The sequence below is a fragment of the Muscardinus avellanarius genome (genome assembly GCF_963383645.1).
Source record: "Muscardinus avellanarius genome assembly, chromosome: 15".
Classification (NCBI taxonomy): domain Eukaryota; kingdom Metazoa; phylum Chordata; class Mammalia; order Rodentia; family Gliridae; genus Muscardinus; species Muscardinus avellanarius.
In genome coordinates, this window is record NC_137801.1 from 41,885,528 (window position 1) to 41,904,829 (window position 19,302).

Consider the following 19,302-nt stretch of genomic DNA (forward strand, 5'->3'; position numbering starts at 1 on the left):
AAAAACAGATTGCTGAACGACTCCCAGAGCATCTGATTCACTTGGTCTTAGGTGGGCTCACAACAGACTTTCCAACAAATTCCCAGGCATTTCTGAATCTGGTACCCCACTTTGTACTTGAGAACCATCAAGCCAAACCATCACACAAAGAAAGTAAAAAGTACAAGATTTGAGCTTTATATCAACTGAGAGTTTAACACCTACAAACCATTCCTGAAAAAACTATTTAAGAGATTCTTCAGTAATAGATCAAACTCAGAGATAAATGGGAGATAAGGAGCACTTTAAACATTATAGACACATCTACTCCACTGAATTGACAAAACACCATTCTCCATGGGAGAGAGAGTCTATTATAGTCCATTTTGTGAAAGGTTCCCTCACAATGGCCAAGAACATATTGAATGACTTTTTTATTCCTTTTTTGTGGGGGTGATACTGGAGTTGAACCCAGGGATATTCTACCTCTGAGCTATACCCCAGCTCTATTTTTTTTTTTTTTTTTTTGGTGGTACTGGGGATGGAACCCTTCTATGTCTGGGCTACACTCCAAAACCTATTTTTTATATTTTATTTGGAAACAGGGTCTCTTAAGCCAGCAAGGCTGGCTTTGAACCTGCACGATCCTCCTGTCTCTGCCTCCCAAGGGATTACAAGTGTGCACAACCTCGCCTGGCTATCACAGCTCTATTAAAAAATTTTTTTAAACAGAATCTTGCTAGGTTTCTGAGGTTCTCCTTGAACCTGTGATCCTCCTGTCTCAGCCTCCCAATTCCTGGGATTACAAGTGTGTGAATTACTTCTTATAGCAGTAACAAAGAGGGGTTGATGGTGTGGTGGCGGAGCACAGCACTAGCTCAGTATGTATGAGGTCCTGGGTTCAGCTCCCAGTACCTCCCCTGCAACAACAGAGGGGAAAGGGAGTTTTTTGTTTTGTTTTGTTTTTTTGTTTTTTACCCTTCATAGACAGAGAATTCTTTTTCTCCTCTAACTATGAAGGATCACTAAGGAACCACATATGTTAGGTAGTGGAGTGGTCATCCCTGCACGGTGCATTTTCTCTAAGGAGTCTAAAAACTATAGTGAAATGAAGTTGAAATAGATAAGCTTCCTGTTACCACCACATTCCATCAATTTTAAATAATGCCAATGATATATTCTTGCTCAATGATTTTTATGTATGTGTATGTAGTGCTGCGGATTTAACCTGGGGACATTCTACCTCCAAATTACATCCTAGACTTCCAGGAAGATGGCAACCAAGAAAAGCAGTGTTTATGAGTCCCATTAACACTCGATCTCTATTGCCACAAAATCAGCACTTTTGATAGCCAGAAAACACCATCAGCAGAGAAATAAAAACTGTAAATACAAGGAACAGAGAAAAAGAAGGCTAGAAGAACAACCAGAGACCAGAAAATAAACTAGCCCACACTGCGGTGGTGGAGTCGAGCTGGCACCACCTTCCCTCACAACACCAGGCTACAGAGAAGAAAGGTACTCAGAACAGAGCTCAAAACCAGAAAAGAAATACACCAGCCTCACGGCCGAGGGCATAGCGGCAGTGCCATATGGCCAGCAGCAGTGGCAAGTTCACCGGCCTGCGACAGTTCCAGATTGGCTCACTCAACAACCCACCAGGCTCCAGAGAGGAAAGGTAAACAAGGAGCTGAAGTGAGCAGCTGTGGATCATTCGGGTGTAATTCAGCAGTTTTTTCAGCACAAAATGTCTAAAACTCCCAGTGGCCAAGCTCATCACGCCCTCCAGGGACTCAGAATGGACCTCAAAACCAGAAAAAATACATGCCAGCCTCACGGCAGAGGGCATGGCAGTGGCGCCATATTGCTAGCAGTGGCGACGAGTCCAGCAGGTATGCAACAGCTCCATATCAGCACACTCAACAACCGTGAGTGAAATTACAGCCCCTAAGGGAGAAATCCCAGTATTGCACCCCCAGGGACTTGCACAGCTTTGATAATCTCCCTGGGTCTGAGATATTGCAATCCAACCCAGTGAATGAGTTGTGGTGGCAGAGATACCACACCCTAGTCGCAAATCCCTATGGGAAAACACCCAGACTGGCACTCTCATGGTCTCACACAGCCTCGATTAACTCCCTGGGTCTGAGACTTTGCGATACAGCCCAGTAAAGGAGTAGTGGTGACTGAGATTACCACAGACTGAGATCCAGAGTACCCTAAGTGAAGTCGTAGTGACCCAGGGAAGAACCCAGAGATGGCACAAACTTCTGAAATCATGGGAAAGAGGAATAACAATGGAGGAATGAATGCCCACAAATCCCACAACAACAGAACCTGATAACACAGAAATTCAGAGATCTCCAGAAGATCAAATCAGGAATATAACTGTAGAAATAATACAGGATCTTCAAAAAAAATTTAGAGAGAGTCTAAAAGAAATAAAGGATGCAATAATTGAAGTAAAGTGCTCAATTCAAAGTATAAACAATTGACTAGACCACATGGAGAATAGAATCTCACACCTAGAAGACGATCACTCCAAAAACGAATGCATAGTTTATAATTTAGAAAAACAAATCGACATCAGGAATTTGACATTGAAGAAATATGGACCCATCTCAAGAGAGCTAACCTAAGAATAATTGGAATAGAGGAGGGAAAAGAAAGTGAAACCAAAGGGATCAACAATCTCTTCAAGGAAGTAATAGCAGAAAATTTTCCAAGCATAGAGCAAGAGGTCAATACACAGGTCCAGGAAACTTATAGAACTCCCTTTAGACATGAACAGAAAAGAGGTTCCCCACTCCACATAATTGTCAAAATGACCAATGTGGAAGCCAAGCAGAGAATCTTAAAGGCAACAAAAACAAAGAGCCAAGTGACATTCAGAGGAAAACCAATCAGAATCACTCCAGACTTCCCTAACCAAGTCATGAAAGCCAGAAGGGCTTGGAGTAACATATTCCAAACTCTGAAGAAACAATTTCCAGTAAAAAATGTTCTACCCAGCAAAACTATCTATCAAACTAGATGGGGAAATAAGAAGCTTCCATGACTAACAGAAACTGAAGGAATTTATGTCTTCAAAACCAGCGCTAAAGAAAATACTCAAGGAGATTAACTGCAAAGAAGAAATAGGTAATACATGCCAGAACAAAAGAAACAAGATTTTCCATCCATCAGACAAGCAAAGAAGAATAAACAGTATCTCAAACAGAAATAAAATTTTAACATGTTAGGAATTAAAAATTATCTCTTAATAATCAGACTGAATGTAAGTGGCCTCAACTCCCCAATAAAAAGACATAAAGTGGCAAAATGAATTAAAAACCAGAATCCATCCATCTGCTGCTTACAAGAAACACACCTTACAAGTAAAGATAGGAACTCAAGGTAAAGGGCTGGAACACGGTAATCCATGCTAACAGAACTCGAAGACAAGCAGGAGTAGCAACTATGATATCAAACAAGTTAGACTTCAAACCCAAACTTATTAGAAGAGACAAAGAAGGTCATATTTTGCTGGTAAAAGGAATAATCCAGCAAGAGGAAATAACAATAATCAACATCTATGCCCCAAACATAGGTGCAGCTACTTTCATAAATCAAACTCTTTGTGACATGAAGTCAAACATAAATCCTAGTACAACAATACTGTGAGACTTCAACACACCTCTCACAACACTAGACTGATCTTCCAGACAAAGGATCAGTAAAGATGCCTCAGAAATAAAGAACACCATTAACCAAATGGACTTGTTGAACACATATAGAATATTTCACTCAACTACAGCAGAGTTTACATTTTTCTCAGCTGCTCATGGAACCTTCTCCAAAATAGATCACATCCTGGGACACAAAATGAGCACTAGCAAATTTTAAAAATGTTACATACTTCCCTGTGTCATTTCAGATCATAATGGAATGAAACTAGAAATCGACTATAAGAAGACCCAGAGAAACAACATAAACATGTGGAGACTGAACACCACACTTGTGAATAAAGAATGGGTCATAGAAGATGTGAAATCAAGAAATTTCTAGAAACAAATGAAAATAAAGATACAACATATCAAAACCTCTGGGACACTTTGAGGCAGTATTAAGAAGAAAATTTATAGCACTGAGTGCTCACATAAGAAAAACAGAAAATCTTCAAATAAATAACTTAACGACACACCTCAGAGCCCTTGAAAAGCAGGAAAAATTGAACCCCAAAGCCAGTAGAAGACAGGAAATTATTGAACTTAGAGAATAGAAAACCAACAAAACCAAAATCTGGTTTCTTAAAAAAATTAACAAGATAGATAAACCACTAGCCAAACTAACAAGAGAGAGAGAGAGAGAGAGAGAGAGAGAGAGAGAGAGAGAGAGAGAGAGAGAGAGAGAGAGAGAGAAGAGAGAATCAACCCAAGTTATGAAGATAAGAGATGAAAAAGGAGACTTTACTACTGACGGTGTAGAAATCCAGAGGATTATCAGAAACTACTGAAAAACTATACTGCAACAAAACAGAAAATCTGGAGGAAATTGACAACTTCCTAGATAAATACAACCTTCCTAAATGGAGTCAAGAAGATATAGAACACTTAAACCAACCAGCAACAATCAAAGAGATTGAAACAGCAATAAAGAGCTTACCATCAAAGAAAAGTCCAGGAACAGATGGCTTTCCAAGTGAATTTTATAAAACCTTTATAGAAGAGCTAACCCTAATACTCCTCAAACTCTTTCATGAAATTTAAAAAAAGGGACTCTCCCAAATACATTCTATGAAGACAACATCACACTAATACCCAAACCGAATAAAGACAGTTCAAGGAAGGAAAACTACAGGCCTATATCTCTGATGAACTTGGATGCAAAACTATTAAACAAAATACTAGCAACATGCATTCAAAACTACATCAAGAAAATCATACACCATGACCAGGTAGGGTTCATCCCAGGGATGCAAGACTGGTTCAACATACAAAAATCAATTCATGTAATTCACCATATAAACAGAATCAAAGACAAAAATCACGATCATTTCAATAGATGCTGAAAAAGCATATGATAAAATTCAACATCCATTTATGATAAAAAACACTGCAGAGAATTAGAATAGAAGGAACATATCTCAACACCATAAAGGCAATCTACAATAGGCCCACTGCCAACATCATATTAAGTGGGGAAAAACTTCAAGAATTTCCCCTAAAAACAGGAATGAGACAAGGATGTCCATTATCACCACCTCTCTTCAATATAGTACTAGAGACTCTAGCCAGAGCAATAAGGAAAGGAAAGGAAATCAGAGGAGTACAAATAGGAAAAGAAGAACTCAAGCTTTCACTATTTTCAGATGACATGATACTATATTTAGAAAATCCAATAAACTCAACCAAAAGGCTTAAGGACTGGTCAACAAATTCAGCAAAGTATCTGGATACAAAATCAATCTTAAAAAATCAGAAGCTTTCCTGTACACCAACAATAAATCCACTGAAAAAGAAATTCAGAAAACACTTCCACTCAGGATCTCTCACAAAAAAATAAAATACTTAGGAATAAACTTAACCAAGGAGGTAAAAGATCTCTATAAAGAAAATTATAAAACACTGAAAAAAGAAATTGAAGATCTTAGAAGATGGAAAGATCTTCCATGTTCATGGATTGGCAGAATAAATATCATTAAAATGGCCCTCCTCCCAAAAGTGACCTACAGATTTAACGCAATGCCTATTAAACTACCAAGATCATTTCTCACAGACATAGAAAAATCAGTCCTTAAACTTATTTAGAATAACAAAAAGCCCAGAATAGCCAAGGTAGTTCTCAGCAACAAAAACCACGCAGGAGGAATTACAATACCTGACTTTAAACTATACTACAAAGCCATTGTAATAAAAACAGCATGGCACTGGCACAAGAACAGATATATAGACCAATGGAGCAGAATAGAAGTCCCAGAAACAAGTCCACACACTTTCAGCCAATTGATTTTTGACAAAGGGGCCAAAAACATACACTGGAAAAAAGATAGCTTGTTTAGCAAATGGTGTTAGCAAAACTAGTTAACCATATGCAGAAAATTGGAAATTAATCCCACTTTCTCACCCTGTACAAGAGTCAATTCAAGATGGATCAAAGACTTGGAAATAAAACCAGAGACCTTGAAGCTCCTTGAAGAGGGCCTAGGTCCAATACTGCAACACATAGGCACAGATATATACTTTCTCAACAAGACCCCAAAGGCATAACAAATTAAAAGGCGAGTCAATACGTGGGCTTGCATGAAACTGAAGAGCTTCTGTTCAGCAAAAGAAACTGTCAAGAACCTCAATCAAGAGTCAACAGAATGGGAGAAGATTTTTGCCACCTACCCCTCCGATAGAGGACTACTATCTAGAATATACAGAGAACTTAAGCAACTCAACACTAAGAAAACAAATCATCCAATAACAAAATGGGCAAGTGAACTAAATAGACACTTCATGAAAGAAGAAATTCAAATAGTCAATAAATGCATGAAGAAATGTTCAACATCATTGGCAATCAAAGAGATGCAAATCAAAACTACCCTGAGATTTCACCTAACTCCAACTAGAATGGCAATCATTCAAAACACAAACAACAACAGATGCTGGTGAGGATGTGGAGAAGTGGGAACTCTAAGACATTGTTGGTGGGATTGCAAATTAGTGCAACCACTTTGGAAAACAGTATGGAGAATTCTCAGAAGAATGGAACAAATCTACCATTTGATCCAGCAATACCACTTCTGGGTATCTACCCAAAAGATAGGAAACTTAACTACCAAACTAATGTATGTGTATCTATTTTCATAGCTGCACAATTCACCATAGCCAAACTATGGAACCAGCCAAGATGTCCATCAACAGATGAATGGATTACAAAACTGGGATATGCACACAATGGAATTTTACTCAGCCATTAAAAAAACTCAATTACATCATTTTCAGAGAAATGGATGGAACTGGAGGACATTATGCTAAGTGAGATTAGTCAGTCACAAAAAATAAGAAATGGATGCTTTCCCTAATACGTGAAAGCTAAGGAGAAATGGGTCATAGGAGGAACTCTAGATGAAAAAGGAAATCCTACAGAGCAGCAAACAAGACAACCTAAATGAGGGGATTGGAGGGAGGAAGAAGGAAATTCTCTAAAACACACAATGTATTTAAACATATCAAAGTCGACTACTAAGTTAAGCAAGGGAAGGAGGAGTGGGGAGGGAATGGGTTGGGAATTAGGTAGGGGTTAAATAGTGATGTTTATATATATGTCCACACAATTTTTTTCACCCAATATGATGTATGAATATAATGCACCAATATAAATTTTAAAAAACTACATCCTAGCCCTTTTTAATTTTTTTTTGAAATAGGGTCTCACTAGGTTGCTGAGAGTCTCACTACATTGCTGAGGCTGTCCTTGATTCTGTGATTTTCCTCTTTCAGCTTCCCAAATACTGTTTTATTGTTCAGATGAAAAGATTACAAAATTATGGGAATGGAATGGAATTCTACTCAGGGATGAAGAAGAACAAAATTATGTCATTTGCAGGGACATGGATGGAACTTGACAACATTATTCTAAGTGAGATTATTCAGTCACAGAAAGTGAAAGGTCACAAAAGTGAAAGGTCAGTATTATTCTCTCTCATATGCAGAAGCTAAAGAGAAATTGGGACACAGAATGGACTCCAAACAAAGAAGGAGAAAGCTTAGTGGAGTGAAGGACGGGGCCTGAGGGAGACAAGAAGGGGAAATAAGACTTGAAGAAGGAAAACCTCAATGGTCATACACAAACTGATCAAAGCCAATCACTATGCTGAGCATGGGAAGGCATAGAGGAAGAGGAAATGAGGTGGGAGCTGGAGGAGGGCTCCAGGAGTAATGTGTGCACGTATGCCTCTATCACCCTGAGCCTCATCAAGATGTATAATTACTATGCAACAACTAAAAAAGAATCCTTTGTTGGTCTAAATTCTAAGCAATTGCTGAAGCTACCTGTTACATTTTAATAATATATGGAACTTCAAATTAGCACATTTTTATTTCTTAATCTTTAATAAGTACTGTATTCTACATGAAAGTTCATACAAAGAATCCCAGCTATATATTTGGCTCTCAATATATTCTGACTTAGCTACATGCAATTGTTTCAAGAGTAGATCTTTTTTTTTTTTTTTTTTTGGTACAGAAAGTGGAACCCAGGGGCTTTTCTACCTCCGAGCTATAATCCCAGACCTATTTTTAAAAATTTTTTATTTTTTAATTGGTGCATTGTAATTATATATCACATTGAAATACAAGACTTGAGAGGATATACAAGCGCACATCATCCAATTAGCCCTCATCCAGCCCCCATCCCATTCCCTCCGCCTCCCTCGATCACATGCTTGTTTGGTGATTAACTTTGATACATGTGTTTATGTACCTCCTGAGTTTTAAAGAGGCTCCATCCTCCCCTATTCCATACCCTCTGATTGGTCATCTTAGTTGTTTCACTATAGGGCCCTTTCTATAGCTCGACCTCTTCCTGTTGCCCCTTTCCTCCTAGTTTTTGCTCATTAGGGGAAGCATCTGATTTTTATTTTCTGCGATATTTCTCTGTGCATGCCGCATTGCAAGTACTGATCCCACTCTTGACGGCCCCAGTAGTGGCCTGGCTACCCGGTGGACTGATCCAGACCTCGCTGGCTCAAGCAGCTGCCTTGCCTCATGGGAGGCCCTGATTCTGGTCTCGCTGGCCCCGACACTGGCCTAACCCCTCAGCTGGCTCCGATCCTGGCCTCGGAGGCCCCAGTAGCGGCCTTGCCTCACGGCAGGCTCCAATGCCAGCCATTGGCCCCGACACTGGCCTAACTTCTAAGCAGGCTCCGATCCCGGCCTCGGAGGCCCCAGCACCGGCCTAGCCTCACGGAGGGTCCGATCCTGGACTTGCTGGCCCCAGTACCGGCCTAACCCCTCGGCAGGCTCTTATCCTGGCCTCGGAGGCCCTAGCACTGGCCTTGCCTCATGGCAGACTCTGATGCCGGCCTCACTGGCCCCAGCACCGGCCTAACCCCTCGGGGCAGGCTCCAATCCTGGCCTCGGAGGCCTCAGTAGCGGCCTTTCCTCACGGTGAGCTCCGATCCCGGTCATGCTGGCCCTGGCACCGGCCCAACCCCTCGGCAGGCTCTGATCCCAGTCTTGAAGGCCCCAGCACCGGCCTTGCCTCACGGCATGCTCCGATCCCGGCCTCACTGGCCCCAGCATCGGCCTAACCCCTCGGAAGGCTCCGATCCCGGCCTCGGAGGCCTCATTAGCGGCCTTGCCTCATGGAAGGCTCCGATGCCAGCCGCTGGCCCCAGCACCAGCCTAACCCCTTGGCAGGCTCCGATCCCGGCCTCGGAGGCCTCAGTAGCAGCCTTGCCTCACGGAAGGCTCCGATGCCAGCCGTTGGCCCCGGCATTGGCCTAACCCCTCAGCAGGCTCTTATCCCAACCTCAGAGGCCCCAGCACCGGCCTTGCCTCACGGCAGGCTCCGATGCTGGCCGCTGGCCCCGGCATTGGCCTAACCCCTTGGCAGGTTACGATCCCAGCCTTGGAGGCCCCAGTAGCGGCCTTGCCTCACGGCAGGCTCCAATGCCAGCCATTGGCCCTGGCACCAGCCTAACCCCTCGGCAGGCTCTATTCCTGGCCTTGGAGGCCCCAGCACTGGCCTTGCCTCATGGCAGACTCTGATGCCGGCCTCACTGGCCCCAGCACCGGCCTAACCCCTCGGAGCAGGCTCCGATCCTGGCCTCGGAGGCCTCAGTAGTGGCCTTTCCTCATGGTGAGCTCCGATCCCGGCCATGCTGGCCCTGGCACCGGCCCAACCCCTCGGCAGGCTCCGATCTCGGTCTTGAAGGCCCCAGCACCGGCCTTGCCTCACGGCAGGCTCCGATCCCGGCCTCACTGGCCCCAGCATCGGCCTAACCCCTCGAAAGGCTCCAATCTCGGCCTCAGAGGCCCCAGTAGTGGCCTTGCCTCACGGCAGGCTCTGATGTTGGCCATTGGCCCCCGCACTGGCCTAACACCTCGGCAGACTCCGGTCACTGCCTCGAAGCTCCAGCACCGGCCTTGCCTCATGGCAGTCTCCGATCCCGGCCTTGCTGGCCCCGGCACCGGCCTAACCCCTCGGCAGGCTCCGATCCTGACCTCAAAGGCCCCAGCACCGGCCTTGCCTCATGGCAGGCTCCAATCCCAGCCTCACTGGCCCCAGCACTGGCCTAACTCCTCGGCAGGTTCCGATCCCGTCCTTGGAGGCTTCAATACCAGCCTTGCCTCACGGCAGGCTCCAGTCCCAGCTTTGCTGTGTCCGTCGCCGGCCTCACCCCTCGGCAGGCTCCAATCCAAGCACCCTCTTCGCCCAACCAATTGTCCCACATTCTCGAGGGTGCATGGTGGTAACATTCTGCCTCTGGGGTTATTATTTCAAAGGTTCCAGGTGTAATGCATCAGATCTCTGCCTCCCCTGAGTACTGGCCACTGCCATTGCCATTGCCTCCACCATTTCAAATCTTTCCCAAGCTCTTTTTCCACTCTGAATGTTGTCAGTGTTCCTAAGCATGCGTGATGGTAGCATTCAACATTTGGTATAATTTCTCCAAAAAAAATAAGTTTGGTAGGATCCGATTTCTGCTTCTCCTGAATACAAGTCTCCACCGCCATCGCGGAGACCGCTTTCAATACTGCCTTTCTCCTTGGTCTCCGCTAAACTCTCTCCTTACTGGTGATGTCCAAGATTCTTAACAATATAAAGAAACAGCAGTCCTCCTTCACAGGGAATTTTTTCATAAGTTCCAGTGCATTTGGATAAGTTTTGTCTGCATCTCCAGTATCCTGGCATCCACAACGGCCTTCTTAACCTCTCTCCGATATTTTTCTTTTTTCTTTTTCTTTTCTTTTCTCTTCTTTTTTTTTTCTCAATAAGAGAAGACAATATGTGTGGTTTGAGGAGGTAGTGGGATCAGGCACTCAGTAGCACTGTGACCCGGCCCAGTTTCCCCATGGGTCCAGCGTGCTCCATACTACTCCATGTGGGGCCCAGAGTCCTGCGACCCGGGCCTCGGCTGGCATGGCCCGCACGACCCCCGCCTCCCAGACCTATTTTATACTTTATTTGGAAACAGGGTCTCACTAAATTGGTGAGAGCCTCACTAAATAGCTGAGGCTGGCTTTGAACCTGTGTGATCCTCCTGTCTCCGCCTCCCAAGCGCTGGGATTACAAGCATGCACCACCACGCCCAGCCTAAGAGTAGATCATTAATGGTATAGAATCGCTTGCTGTGTGACTCGAATCTCAAAGATATTGCATATTCCCACACTGAAGTAGTGGATTAGAAATACTCATCCAAAAGCCATTGCAAAAAACAAAGAAATAACACGAGTTACTCAAAGTCTTTTTTTTTTTTTTTTTTGGTGGTACTGGGGCTCCTGGAAACCCTTTTACCTCTGGGCTACACTCCCAGACCTATTTTTATGTTTTTATTTGGAAACAGGGTCTCTTAAGCCAGCGCTGCTGCTTTGAACCTGCGCAATCCTCCTGTCTCTGCCTCCCAAATGAGGGGATTACAAGTGTGCGCCACCACGCCCGGCTAAAAGTATCTTTTTATAAGATTTATTTCTGTTTTAATTTTCCTCTGTGTATGTGTAGTACTAGATATTTAACTCAGGAATATTCTACTTCTAAGCTAAAACCCCAGTTTTACATTATTTTCTTAAATTTTGAAACAAGGTCTCACTAAATTATGGCACGCTGGCCTTAAATCTACAATCCTCCTGTCTCAGCCTTCCAAACACTGGAATTAGAGGCTTGAATTACCACACTCAGTTTAATTTGCTTGAATTTATTTTATTTTTATTTTGGTGGTACTGGGGGTGGAACCCAGAGGCTTTCTGCCTCTGGGCTATACTCCCAGACCTATTTTAAATTTCTTATTTGGAAACAGGGTCTCACTAAGTTGCTGAGAGCCTCACTAAGTAGCTGAGGCTGGCTTTGAACCTGTGCGATCCTCCTGTCTCAGCCTCCCAAGCGCGGGGATTACAAGCGTGCACCACCACACCCGGCTAATTTGCTTGAATTTAAAACAGTGAACAAAATGTGAATTTGAGGTGTTATATTTTTGTTTGGTAAGTATAAATTTCAGCAAATTCGTAATATTCTACTGAATATTAATATCTCTACATGCAAATTTCTTTTTTCTTTTTTTGCAGCACTGAGAATGAAACCCAGGGGCATTCTACTGCCAAGCTATACTCCAACCCTATTTTTATTTTTATTTTATTTTTTTTTTCAGGTCTGGGGATGGAACACAGGGGCATTTGCCCAATTTTTTATTCTTTATTTTGAAACATGGTCTCACTGAGTTGTGGAGGGCCTCACTAAGTAGTTGAGGCTGTCCGCGAACCATGATTCTCTAGTCTCAGCCTCCCGAATGCTGGGATTACAAGCGTGCGCCACCACACCCGGCCCTTTTTATTCTTTATTTTGAAATAGGTTTCACTAAGTTGAGGACGGCCTCACTAAGTAGCTGAGGCTGGCCAAAAACCTGCAATCCTCCTGTCTCAGCCTCCCAAGTACTGGGATTATGAGTGTGCACCACCATGCTGGGCTTGGAAATTTATTCTTTTAGTTTTTTTTTTAATTTTTAAACCCTGTTGTTGTTGTTGTTGTGTGATGCTGGCGATTGAACCCAGGGGTGTTCTACCTCTGAGTTACAACCTCAGCCCTTTTTAGCTTTTATTTGTGAACAGGGTCTAAATTGCTGAGAGCTTTGCTAAATTGCTGAGGCTGGCTATGAACCTATCATCCTCCTGTCTCTACCCAAGTACTGATATTACAAGCATGCATCATACCACCATGTCTAGCCTGTGTTGTTATTCATTATTACAATATGCCAATATGTAAGTAAAGTTTCTTAAATATTTGGCTCAAAATGTGTGTGTGTGTGGGGGGGTGGTATAGTGGTACTAGGGATTGAACCCAGAGGCATTCTACCTCCAAGTTACAACCCCCAGCCCTATTTTATTTTGAAACAGGGTCTCACTAGGTTGATGAGAGTCTTACTATTTGCTGATGCTGTCCTACAACCTGTGATTTTCCTGTCTCAGCCTACCAAGCACTGGGATTACAAGTGTACACCACTACACCCAGCTTCAAAATGTATTATACTTAAAAAATTAAGGATTAATCTATTATTTATTTCTTTTTATGCATTATAGTATTTATATATTTTTACCAATATACACACACTTAAAAAATTCCATTATCTGCATTTATTTTCTGGTCATCGTGATTATTTATTTACTTTAACAATTATTATTGAAAATAATTTTGTTACATAGAGAAGGAGATGTTATAAATTATTTTCTCTGGTGTTGGCAGATAAAATAGGTCTGTATGTGCCTTCCTGAATGGTCTCATGGAGACTTGTCTTAGGTCATTCAGAAAAGAAACAGAAAAGCCGGGCGTGGTGGCGCACGGTTGTAATCCCAGCATTTGGGAGGCTGAGACAGGAGGATAGCGGTTTGGGGACAGCCTCAGCTGCTTAGTGAAGTCCTTCGCAACTCAGTGAGACCCTGTTTCAAAATAAAGAATAAAAAATTGGGCAGGGGTGTAGCTCAGAGGTTAAATACCTCTGGGTTCCATCCCCAGACCCGCAAAAACAACAACAACAACAACAACAACAACAACAACAACAAACAAACAAACAAAAAAACCAGAAAAATAAAAAATTCAACTTTTTGGAGAGGTACTGGAGATTGAACCTAAAGGCATTCTACATCCAAGATACACTCTCCCACCCCTTTCTATTTTTTTTTTTTTAATTTTGAAACAGGGTCTTGCTAGATGGCTAAGGGTCTCGCTAAATTGCGGAGGCTGGCCTTGAATCTGCAAATTCTCCTGTCTCAGCCTTCCAAGTAGTGGGATTACAGGTGTCTGTTACCACAAGCGGCTGAGAGTTTCACTTTCTGCTCCCGATCACCGATCACCAAGCGGGGCAAGCCCTCTTAGCTCCAAGGATGTGGGTGGCGGCCATGGGGAGGTGGGACACTGAGTGCGGTGTGGGCCTGACCCTGCACAGCCAGGCCAGGGGTCACCGCACAGACGGCAGGAGACCCGCAGAAACTGGACAGACCGTGCTCTGGTGGGGACTGATGAGATGGGAGCAAAACCACCTGTAATCGCTGGGGGAGAGAGGGCGGGGAGGCTTGGAGAGGACCCGAAGTCAAATATTATTTCAACTGCCATTCAAGCCTGTAATTGCCACTAAAGCAGGTGTGGCTCAGGAAATAAAGCTCACCTTGGCTTGACAGTAGTCCTTCCTGAGTGCAGTGCTGTGACATGGGTCAGTGACGTTTTGAGGAAAGTTCATGAAAGGCATTTTTACAGTGTGTGTGTGAGCCTGTTAAAAAATTATGCAAGGGAACTACCAGGGCCAGGCCTGGACTTAATTAAAACGTTAGTGAAATTCGACTGCTGTCTCTGGCTTCGTTCTGGTGCTTTGAACCTCCATTGCATGGACACTTTTTTAATTTTTATTTTTTATTTTTGTACTGAGGATGAAACCTGGGACATTCTACCTCTGAGCTACACCCCAGCCCTATTTTTTATTCTTTATTTTGAAAGGGTCTCACTGAGTTGCAAAGGGCCTCACTAAGTAGCCGAGGCTGTCTAAAAACCTTGGTCCTCCTGTCTCAGCCTCCCAAATGCTGGGATTATAAGTGTGTACTACCATACCACGCTCGGCTGTTCACTTCTTTTTCACAAGGCACCCAGGGTCATCTTGCTCTCCAGGAAGGATCACCTACCAATTTTTACACTATCATCTATCATTCTATCATTTTTACACTAAGTTCTAAAAAGACAAAAACAAACAAGTGAATAAAAAACCAGAATGAATGCGATCTCATCTGGTGTATTTACTTTTTTAAACACAATCTTTTCATTTTGTGTTAATTATAGACTGTACAAAGTTGTAAAAAAAAATTAAACATAAATGCTACGCACCCTCCACTGCTTCCCCAAATGTAATATTTTGTAAAACTGGAATACAAAATTACAATCAACTTTCCAAAACTGGTAGTAAAAGAGAACATTTCAATCAACACAAATACCCTTTATGTTACCATTTGAGAGCACGATCTGCTTCTCTTTCCCTCTGTCTAGTCCTTAACTCCTGGCAATCATGAATCTGTTCTTCATCTCTGTGATTTTTGTCATTTCAGACACATTATGCAAACAGAATTACATGATATATGACTTCTACGGATTGATTTTTTTCATTCAGTATAACTTTTTGGGGACTCATCCTAGTTGCTCCTGTACCAACAGTCCATTCCTTGTTATTGCCGAGTAGCACCCATGGTATGGATGTTCCACATTCTCTTTAACCACTATCCACTGAAGAATATTTGTGTTCTTCCAGGTTTTATCAATTATGTAAAAAGCTGCTACAACATTTATGTGCTGGTGTTTATGTGAACATAATTTTTCACTGCTCTGAGACAAATGTGCAAGAGTTCAGTTGCTTAATCCTACGGGAGTTGATTTTTTTAAGAAACTACTAATTATTTTCCAGACTGGTTGTATCGTTTTGCATTTCACTACATCCTCGTCAGAATTTGGCATATTATTTTTGTTGAAGTCATTCTGATAGGTATGCAGTGGTACCTTGCTGTGGTTTTAGTGTGCCCTTCCCTGAGAGCTGATGAGGTAGAGCATTTTTTCACGTAGTTACATGTCATCTTCATATCCTCTTTTGCCCCTTTTCTTTTTCTTTTTTTTTAAACATGTTCATAAAATGTTTTTTTTAATACAAATTTTTTATTGAACATAAATGGTATACATTTGAACTATACTTGGTGCCCTCTCCCCCCGCCCCCATTTTCCCTTCCCCCCTCCCACCAATGGTTGTCCAGGGTAACCATGCCATATTCATACTTTTACACATATTCGGATGTAGACCCTTATTAATCAAGTTCAGCCTTCCTCCTCTCCTATCTTTCCATTCAAACTTTGCTGATATTTCCCCTCCATTATCTGTAGTCCCGCTGGTATCCTCTGTGTTTCCTAGTTTGGGCATATTAGAGGAAACATATGTACCTTCTCCTTCTGCTCTTGGCTGATCTCACTTAACATAATGTTCTCCAGGGCTTTCCACCTTCTTGCAAATGACATGATTTTGTTCTTCTTTATGGCTGAATAGAATTCCATTGTGTGTATTTCCCATAATTTTGCAATCCATTGCCCCTTTCTAATTGGATTTTTTCCTGTTCAATTCTGGGAGTTCTTTATATATTCTGCATACTAGCCCTTTGTCTAATATATGATCTGCAAGTGATTTCTCCCAGCCTATAGCTTGGCTTTGCATCTTTTTTTACATTTTTATTATGTCCAATTTATCAACTTTTTCTTTTATGAATTGTGTTTCTGGAGGATTCTTTTTTGGGGCCATGGGTTTTTTTTTTTTCTGAGATGTTGTGCTTCAATTAAACAGATACTATGTAAGAGTTTTCTATCTTCCTGGCCCTTAGCTAAAGACAGCTGGCTTTTATCGGGACCTTTTATGTCTGTGTTGGTTGGTATTCTCATGTTACCATCTTCTTCAGCACCTGCCTTGTGTATATGAGACAAAAAGAAAACTCAGGGAGCTTAGTCATATCATTCCTTTTTTTAAATTTTTTTTATTGGTGCATTGTATTCATATATCATAGTAAGATACAAAAAACTTTTGTAGACATACATGCACACATCGCCCAGTCAGCCCCCACCTGATCCCCACCCCATTCAATCCCCATCCCTCCTTCCCATGCTTGGCTGAGTGGTTGACATCTAGTATTATAGCAATTTATCCAAAATTAAAAATGATAATCTCACATTACAGTTTCATTTGTCTGATATCAAGCTTTTGATAACTTAAAGATAACATTTCGATATTTCTTTTTGCTTTCTTTCTTGCCAGAGAATATTTTTTTCTTTTTTTTTAGGTGAAACTATCATATATTTATATTTTTATTTTTCAGAAAAAAGTCTATCCTAATATGGAATATGGACTCTAGATACCCAAAACAATCTTGAAAAAGAACAAAGCTAGAAGATGTATATTTTCTGATTTCAAACCATATAAAGCTACAATAATTGAAACAGTGTAGTACTGTTCTAAAGGCAGTTAAATAAAAGCCTAGAGATAAATTCTTCCATATATTGTCAAGTTATTTTTGACAAGGTTTCCACGAACATTTGGTGGGGGAAATAATAACCTTTTAACTAAATATTGTTGAAAAATAATAATTACATGAAAAAGAATAAAATTGGACCCTTACCTAACACCATATACAAATATTAACTCAAAATACATAAAAGACCTAAATATAAATCTTAAGACTATAAACTTTTAGAAGAAAATCTGGGTCATAAAACCTCACAACATTGAAATTGGCGTGATTCTTGGATATGATTTCTATGGCACAGGCAACAGAAGAGTATACAAACTCCCTAAAAAATAAAAAAATATTGTATATCCAAAGACAATGTAAACAGAGTTAAAAGTTACTGATAGAATGGGATAAAATATTTCCAAATGCTATATCTGAAGGTATATTAATATTCCAACTAGAAATCCTAAAAATTAACAACTATAAAAGCAAACAATACAATTTAGAGATAGGTAAAAGACTAACATAAATAATGAATCTCCACAGATAACCAATCTTAGTTGTCTGTTGGATGGAAAATCTTGTTTCTCTGGTTCTGGTGTGTGTTACCTATTTCTTCTTTGTAGTTAATCTCTTTGAGTATTTTCTCTAGCGCTGGTTTTGAAGACATAAATTCTTTCAGTTTCTGTTTGTCATGGAAGCTTCTTATTTCCCCATCTAATTTGATAGAAAATTTTTCTGGGTAGGAAATTTTTGGCTGGAAGTTGTTTTCTTTCAGAGTTTGGAATATGTTACTCCAAGCCCTTCTGGCTCTCATGACTTGGTTTGGGAAGTCTGGAGTGATTCTAATTGGTTTGCCTCTGAATGTCACTTGGCTCTTTGTTTTTGTTGCCTTTAAGATTCTCTGCCTGGCTTCCACATTGGTCATTTTGACAATTATGTGGCGTGGGGATCCTCTTCTCTGATCCTGTCTAAAGGGAGTTCTATAAGTTTCCTGGACCCATGTATCGACCTCTTGCTCTATGTTTGGAAAATTTTCTGCTATTACTTCCTTGAAGAGATTGTTGATCCCTTTGGTTTCACCTTCTTTTCCCTCCTCTATTCCAATTATTCTTAGGTTGGCTCTCTTAAAATGGGCCCATATTTCTTCAATGTCAGATTCCTGCTGTCGGATTTTTTTTCTAAATTAGAAACTATGCGTTCATTTTTGGATTGATCATCTTCTAAGAGCGAGATTCTATTCTCCATGTGGTCTAATCAGTTGTTTGTACTTTGAATTGAGGCCTTTACTTCATTAATTGCATCCTTTATCTCTTTTTGGCTCTCTCTGAATACTTTTAGAAACAGCTCTATTATTTCTACAGTTATTTTCCTGATTTGATCTTCTAGAAATCTCTAAATTTCTGTTTCATCGGGTTCTGATGTTGTGGGGTTGTGGGCATTCATTGCTCCATTGTTACTCCTGTTTCCCATGATTTCAGAAGTTTGTGCCTTCTCTGGGTTCTTCCCTTGATTCACTATGACTTCACTTACAGTGCTCTGGATCTCGAGTCTGTGGTATCTCAGTCACCACTACTCCTTTACTGGGTTGTATCACAAAGTTTCAGACCCAGGGAGTCAATAGAGGCTGCTTTAGACTATGGGGGGTGCCAAGTTGCGCGTTCTCCTATGGTGTGATATCTCTGCCACCGCCACTCCCCCACTGGGTCAAGTCCCTGGGAGTGCAGTACTGGGATTTCTCCTCTGGGGCCTGCAATTTGACTTACCGTTGTTGAGTACACAGATGGAGATGTAGTGGACTCGGTGAATTCGCTGCTGCTGCTGCTGCCGCTGGTGGCAATATGGTGCTGCAGCCACACCCTCAGCCGTGAGGCTGGCGTATTTCTTCTCTGGTTTTGAGCTCTGCTCTGAGTCCCTGCAACGTGTGCTGAGCCCAGCCACTGGGAGCTTTAGATGCTCCCTGTGCCGAAAAATCCCTTCCGGCTGTTCCGCAGTGGCTCACCTCGGCTCACTGTAGCCATCCGGTGAACTCGCCGCTGCCGCCGGCAGTAAGGTGAAGCTGCCGCATCCTCAGGTGTGAGGCTGGTATATCTCCTCTGTGGCTCTGAGTTTCGTTCTGAGTCCC

General features: G+C 41.9%; 1 protein-coding gene across 1 annotated transcript in view; it reads left to right on the forward strand.

The window, feature by feature from the left end:
- Window positions 1-14,057: 14,057 nt before the first annotated feature.
- The window catches only part of LOC308273966 (general transcription factor 3C polypeptide 6-like), a gene marked incomplete at both ends in the record, with an annotated part of 49,742 nt that continues 44,497 nt past the window's right edge, over window positions 14,058-19,302 (forward strand). Inside the window, 1 exon segment of the mRNA XM_080711363.1 lies at window positions 14,058-14,167. Within this exon segment, the coding sequence (XP_080567489.1) occupies window positions 14,058-14,167 (110 nt within the window).